The 7,897-nt window shown below is 48.5% G+C and overlaps 1 protein-coding gene across 1 annotated transcript; it reads right to left on the bottom strand.

Moving 5' to 3' along the window:
* Positions 1-831: 831 nt before the first annotated feature.
* Positions 832-1,714, bottom strand: LOC125506478 (hydrophobic seed protein). Its single transcript, XM_048671284.2, has one exon. It carries the CDS (start codon positions 1,665-1,667, stop codon positions 1,263-1,265), a length of 405 nt encoding a protein of 134 aa, XP_048527241.2. The 5' UTR covers positions 1,668-1,714; the 3' UTR covers positions 832-1,262.
* Positions 1,715-7,897: the final 6,183 nt, after the last annotated feature.

The following is a 7,897-nucleotide window of genomic DNA, read 5'->3' on the forward strand; positions in this document are numbered from 1 at the left end:
AGACGCATGGGTAGTGTGGTAGAGGTCTATCAAGGCCTGGTCAGTGTCAGGAGGGGGTTTACTAGGGCGGCGTCAGTCTCCAGCAGCAGACAAGGAGGGCAGGATTGTGAAAATACGGAGGCTCCAGGTGTGGTTCGGGGCGTTGGAGACCGTAGTGGCGAAAGTCTGGACTCCCCAAGAGCTCCCTCGATTTGGGGCCGGTCTATGGGATTTCGGACACCCGGACCGACCAGTTATAATTTGGTGGTCCATGGTCGGTCCTAAAAGTATCCGGACATTGTGAGCGTTTTGGTGTCCGCGTTGAAGATGCCCTTATGAGTAGATCAAGCATCTTCTCAAAGAGAGCCATGAAACCAAGTTTCAAAGAAAACTTTGTGGAAACCATATTTGGAAGTTTCGAAAAATGTGAAGAAAAAAAGGGCATGTTAAGAGGGTGATGTTCTATTGCCATGCGAAGTTCGAAGTTCAAACACATTACCATTTATGAGCTATAAAAAGAACACATTCAGCTATTAGTCGAGATGTTTGCTGTTCGGCAATATTCAACGTTGATTTTGTTTTTTCCATACCTCATAAACTGCAATGTGTTTGAACTTGGGAATTTCACATGCTAATAGAACATCACACTATTAATATTGCTTGGTTCTTTAAGAATTTTATTGAGACTTTAAAACATTGTTTCCGCATGGTTTCATCGGTTTCCACCGAAACTTTGTTTTCATGTGATACTCTATCCTTCTTCAAAAGAAAAAGAAAGGGTAGAAGCTGCCACGCATGCACAGCCTGGAGATACAAGCACATTGTTAGACAACTTCAACATACTTTTATTCCACGTACATATGCATGCACATATATACTCCCTCCGGTCCTTTTTAGTTCGCATATAATATTTGTCTGAAGTCAAGCCTTATAAAGTTTGACCAACTTTATAAAGAAAAATGCCAACATTCATAATGTGAAATCAATATCAGTAGATGCATCATGACTTAAGTTTTCATATTGTATAACTTTAACATGATATATGTTGATATTTTTTCATATAAATATGGTCAGACTTTATGAAGTTTGACTTCAGAAAATTCTTATATGCAAAGTAAAAAGGACCGGAGGGAGTATGCACGGATTAATTTCAACAACACAACACGGCACACTTATACGATTACCTAGTGAACAATGTTGCATGCATGCCTGCAGGAAACATGGACGAGACTGAGATATAAGATGAACTGGAACGCAAACTAGCAAAGAGCAGAGGTGATCATTCAGCGCCGGCAGGTGTAGTTGGATTCGCATGGAATCTTGCACTGGTTCAGGAGGGCGACGACGTCGACGTGGAGCAGCCCGTGGAGGACGACCACGTCACAGAGGCACGCCGCAGCGTCCAGGCCGGCCAACTCGCCCAGCAGCTGGCAGCACGGTTCATACGGCGACACGCCGAGGCTGACAATCGGCACGCTCAGCAGGCTCAAGCACACGCCCAGATACGGGCACGAGCCACCGCTGGTTGATGGTGGTGGTGGTGACGGCGGCGGTGGGGGCGGCGGGCTTGACGGAGGCGGTGGCGACGGCGGTGGGGTCTGGCAGTTGTTTCCGCCGCAACCGCGCACGGTGGAGACCGTCAGTGCCATGGCAAGGAGCAGGAGCACGAGCTTGGACGACGGCGCCATTGCGAGAGCTTTGATGGAGGGGAAGCTAGTGAGATGTGTATGTGATTGTGCTGCTGTATGTCTTTGGGTTGTTGTGGGGTGTTATTTATAGCCGGATTGTACATGATGCAAGAGGGTGTGTTACGATCGAATTTGACTTTAGCCAACTTAAACCACAAAGCTTGTACGTGTACCCTCATGGATCGATGCTCTGACCCTAGGTACCTTTTTTACAATAGGCGACGCTGCTTAAGTACAGGTGCCCTCATGGCGGGCACTAGCTCTCATTATTGTGAACGTACAGTATAGGCATGCACGTGCACAGCGAGCGATAAGCTAAAGCTGGCCAAGTCAACTATATGTTCCATAGCATAGCTTTGGCTCCTCTCCTCATACGTGGCACAAAATTGGTAGTTGCCTTCCCCCAGATCGGATTCTAACAATCCGGGACTAGCTACTGTATACGTGATTTGGTATGATTTGATTTCGATTTTCCTTGATCGATGCACACAGGTGGACTAATTTGGTAGGTACGCCTGTACAGTTTCCTCCAAGATCTTTACACTCCCCTCAACCTCCATGAACCCGCTAGTGGAGCTCCGCCAACCAAATCCGCATAGAAAGCCCTCGACGACAGTTGTGAGGAAGACTTGGTGATCTTCAGGCTAAATACATGGTTTTCTTTGATGTACTGAAGTATTCTTTGATGTACCGAAGTACAATTGATCGGCTTCGTCGCTCCATCCGTCACCTGGTCGTTGGTTGACACCAACCAAACTTCCAAGGCTTTGCGAGTCACCCTTTTCTCTGATTTATCTCGTGCCATCAGATCAACTATGAGAAGGCCAAGGACATCTTTTCCTCTACTCCGTGTAGCGATGGCGGAGGATATAAAAATACAAAGCATATTAAATTTGCACAAAGTATAAATTGTAACTTTTATAGATCATCATACTAATTAGACAACTGACTTCTATAGATAACTTCTAGAAGTAGCTAGCTTCAGTGATCGATCAGCGGACACTTGATTTACTGATAGCATCACCGTAGTAGACTTAGCATGGCATGCTCGAACTAGTGTTTGTTTCTATCATCGTCCTAGGACGGCGGCAACTCAAAGGTGAGAGGTGAGAGTAGGGTAGGGCGGTAACCCCCATAGAAGTTCCATCGGCATTTGGACGGCAAGGGAGCAACCGGGAGATCTACTTCCTCGTCCCATCGTAGAAAACCTCCGTTGGATGTCAATGAGCCTTGTCTCGTTGTGTAATACGCCAGCGCATGCATAGCACAACATCGCGTCATCATCAATCCAGCATGACCATGGTCTGCTGAACACAAAGCCTGATCGTCCCGGTGCTATGTGAAAGCTGTAGCGCAGATCCCAGATTGGCTGCTCGTCGTTGTTGTCGTCCGGCGGCGACATGACTCAGAAGTGGTGGCCTCAGCATCAGGGCGTTTACAGCCGGCCCCTAAGCTCAAAGACACCCACCGGCCAGGGACGGACCTAGAACAAAAACGTCCCGGGGTCCATCTGTACGCCATAAATGATGGATTCTAAACAATAATATACACAAAAGTAACCGACTAAATAGCTTAAAATGTCCAATAATAAAATAATAATTATCAAAATAAAGTGTTCCCCTGAAATTCTTGTTGATTGTGTAAAATTAAACAATAAAACATAAGATCTCCAAACAACAGGAACAAATATGATCAGGCAACATGAATTCCCTCATAATTCGCTGGTTATTATGTTATCACAAGTGCACAAGGAGTTGCACTATTTGTGTTTGTAGGCAGAGACAACAAATAACGCTTGCTGATTGAAATGTATGGTTGTGAAGTTAAACTTACTTGACATTGTGTCTTAATGCTGCCGCGCAGTCGACAAATAATCCAACGTTCCAAATGGATGTGAATCACTAAGGAAAATTTATCAAATCACAGAATCCTTATCTCTGTTGTAATACCCTTGAATTTGAAGACACCAGTCATACAATCTAGGTAAAGAATTAGAGAAAATTGGGATATGTACATATGTTTCGGACAAATTGGCGACCTTACCGAGAGCAATGCTCTTTCCTTTGATTATTTAGCAATCCGCAGCCGCCAGCGGATGAGCGCAGGGGATAGGGGCTGATGAGTGGCAATTGATCAGGGGCAGCACTACGCGCCGGTGCGCCGGCCCAAATTTGGGCCGGTCTGCACGCAGCCGTACGATCCAGCGTGCAGCAGCCGCTCGATGCTTAAGTTCCTTGTTACTCTTGTTTGTGCTCCCAACTTTCAGAGTATCAGTCCAACGGCATCACACACTGATCACTGACCTGCGTGAAAGTGAACAACTCACATATTGGATGTCACACATAAGAGTTACCTAAACTCAACATCATCGCTCCTTTCTTGACCGTCTGTCTGAAACTTGAAGGAATTTCACCGTTGCTTGTAGTCATCCTGATTCAAATTCATAGTTGTCTCACCACATGTATGACCACCAGAGCCCTGGCCCGTCTCCATGTCCGTGCATACCGCACGCCTCGCCGCTATTACCGCGTCGAGCCTCCGCTGTCCCGGTCGAGTCTCAAGGGTCGCAAACCCACACCACTCAACGCCCACTGTAGAGTACCACCGATCATCACCGACCGATGACGAGTTTCATGCTTCCATCAGACCACTGGGCTCCAGTCCAAACTGCATGTCACTCGCTTTTACCAGCTAAATAGGCTTTGACTCTCTGTCGACTTACGCCGTAGCCCCTCAATCCAGCTCCACCTTCAACATGACTCCATGGCACATAATCAGTCCACCCCTCGCGTCCCGTCGACTTCAAGCTCACATGCGTACGCCATCTTAAATCAACCACACGCCATAGTCTTGTCGAAGCCACACAAGCCTCGGGCCTGCGCCACGTGTTTCCACGCTCAGAAGTCGGTCACCATCAACATCACGCTCCTATATCATCAGCGCCAATTCCACCACCGTCTTCTGTATCAACCGACTCACGTCGATCTGTCAGACTATCTAGTCCGACTAAGCCGAACTTATTCGGCTGTATGACACGCTCGAGGCTCCCAAATCATCTTCCGCGAATTTCCATCCATCACACATAATTCCATCTTAGCTGGCATGACTTCCTGCAACACCCTCAAGCATCCCTGTAGTGCCAACAAATCTTCCACCATTGTCTGCCATAAACCAAGGTTTTCAGTTCCGTGAACTTCTCCACCTCAAACCTGACATCCGTTGACGCCATGGTTCTTCGTACAGCTGACCGTGTGAAAAATTATCTGAGCTCTCCTCATATGATGTCCAAGTACACAAGCAAAACCTGACGTGGTACACCCTCATGTACTAATAGCAAAATCCAAAACAAGGATTCCTTTTGATCTTCACGTGATTGCTCTTCTTTGGCTCAAACCCCGACGCTGGCTATGCTTTGTCCTGCCTTTTGATGGATAAGTATCAATGAATTTACTTGTTGCCGATTCGATCTGCCTATGTCCGTGTCCTAGGTGGACTCGGTCCTCTATTTTTCCAAAGCAAATCTCAGATGTGTGTACGTACGCCTCGCACGCACACGGCCTCGGCCACAGCCCCGCCGCGCCCGTCATGGGCCTGGCTCGCTAGCGACCAGCGCATGCGTCGCGCCTGCTGCTCACACGCATTACGCCGCCGCCGAGTCGATGTTCCATATGCGCCGCCTCAAACGCTCGCCCAATTGATCCACAATCGCCGCACGTCTCGCCTGTTGCGGCCAAGCAACACGCCTCTCTCTGATTGGCTTTTTTGAGAAGGTCACAACCGTCGAGCACATCTGCTTCTTAGATCGCTCCTCGCAGAACTATCAACGACGTCTCGCCGCTTTTCTTCCGCTCCAACTGCAATCAATCCTGCAGATCTCCAACGATGCCTGCCATCTCCTCTAGATCAACAATCCACAGCCTTCGAATAACCTAGCTCATGATATCATTTGTTAGAATAAATACGAGCCATACTGTTGATCATCCAAGGACCAAGCAATCACATGAGCACGACACCGAGATTTGTTAACGAGGTTCACCGGTATGGCTACATCCCCGGGGCTTGACTATGGGCGCTCCTCCCCATGACACCACTACAATACCGCACCCGGTCGCCCTGGACACCGGCACATGCCGCCGGCTTCCCCTGCGTTCCGGTGCTATTATGTTGGCATAGGTTACATCGTGTGTCTACCCCCGCTATATATGAGAGGCCTAGGATACAAGTGTCCTATTAGGACACAACTCCACATTCTATATAAACACAATACAACTCCTAATCCAACTGTAACCTATCTTGTGCACTATATTCGACACAACTCTAACAATTTGTCGGTTGAAGCAAAAAATTATTAGGTTCCAGCAAAAACTAAAGCTGGTTCTAGCAAAACAAAGTCAGCAGGAAAAGCTCCTAGTGGGCGATTGTAGCAAAAAAATAACTGGTTCCAGCAAAAACACAGACTGGTTCCAACGAAAAAAAGTTGCCGTCGATGGCGAGGGCGCGTCGGTTCCAGCACATCGCATGTCAGGCAGCAAAATTACTGATGCCGATTCCAACTCTGGGCTTCCCCGATTGCAGCAAAAGGGCATCGTGGTTCCAGCATCTGGCAAACCGGTTGTAGCACCCCGCATGGTCACCACTAGCAGATGCGGACTTCCAGGATTTTCCTCCATGGTTCCAGCATCTGGAAGCCACGGTTCCAGCATTTGTAACCGCAGTTTGTAGCACCACGGAGCTGCACGGCGCAGTCGCCGTCGATGCAGCCCACCGTCGACGTGGCGCAGCCACCATGGCAACTCATCTCGCTCTCTTTTGCAGCAAAAAACGGTAAGGATGGAGGGGCAAGGGGGTTGGGTGAGCGGCCATGGCTAGTAGCAGCGGCCGGTGCTGAATCTCATGGAGGGGGATTTCTCTCGCTAGAGAAAGAGAAATAGAGATGGAGGGGATGGGAGTGACGGGAGGAAGACGATAAGGGAGGGAGGTGGAAGAAGAAGATAAGACAGAGAGGGAGAGAAAAAAACTGGGCGTGCAGTGCGGAACGTACGATTGTGGTGGGATCGAATCGCTGCGCGTGAGGGCCGGCCGAAGTTTCGGCCGGCGCACCATCTGCAAGCGTTTTCCATTGATCAGGGGGTGAGGGGCGGCGGCGCGACGGTAGGAGGCAAGCAGGCACCAACCAAACTGGCGCAGGATCCAATCGATCGCTATCTTGTTCTCTTTGCTCCCTCGAGATGATCGATAGCCGGATGGGCCTTCAACTAGATGGGCCGTGCCTGAGCTCACTCCAACTAAGTCCAACGGGTGTCCAGATTTATTTTTTACCCGTGTCCAAGCCTCAAATACGAAGTAGTATACATGTAAGCGCAATTTCTACCCGGTGTCCTGTGACACCGGCTGTGTGAACGTAGGTCCGCCCCTGCCACCGGTGGGCTATCGAAGTGATCATACTCGTAATCCGGGAGACCGTATGTGCGGCATGACTCCGTAGCCGCGTGGATTGCCAGTATTCTTCTAGGAATCTCGTATCTAGGCCAACCGTTGGTCACCACGTACAGCTTGCCATCCATCGACACCGGTGACGAGATTTTCGTCGGGTGACACGGGGAGTGGAACGAGTGGTGGCGCCACCCGGCGGCGTCGCCTAGGGTGTGCATGTCCACCTCCACGCGCTGCTAGGAGGAAAGAGAGTGCGTCAACCGCCGAAAGAGCTTGTACTCCTTGGTGGGAGGGCTGAAACCCAAGGCGAACTGGTGCATTATATGAGCCCTTGGGGGTGACCATCAGCGGGGTTCATTGCCATATTAAGGGGGTTATGTGCATTTTCTAAGCATTAATGTACATAATTCAAGTTCAAACAATCGGTGCATGAAAGGGTGCATAAGAACAGCTTCAAAAACCATGCTCGTGTCATTTAGTAAATTCTTATGCCTTTTAAGGGAGGGACACATATTTCAATGAAATGTGTAGCAATAGTCAACCACAAATGTTTGTTTATTGGGTTTTCAACTATAGAAAAACTGAAACAAATGCTTGAAAAGCATGACGCTTGGCATGGTGTGCCATGGTATGACCTCACCATGCACTGGTAAAAATTAGAAGGTTTGACTAATGTTGTCATGCACGACCTTCATAAATCGAACCATCACCAAAGAAATTCCACGCTTTCGAGAGGAAAATCACCAATATTAAAGGGGAATCCTAATTTTCTTCGTTCTTTGCCCTGGACGAACATA

This window comes from Triticum urartu, chromosome 5A (genome assembly GCF_056163025.1).
Source record: "Triticum urartu cultivar PI428250 chromosome 5A, HENAU_Tu73, whole genome shotgun sequence".
In the NCBI taxonomy this organism is placed as follows: domain Eukaryota; kingdom Viridiplantae; phylum Streptophyta; class Magnoliopsida; order Poales; family Poaceae; genus Triticum; species Triticum urartu.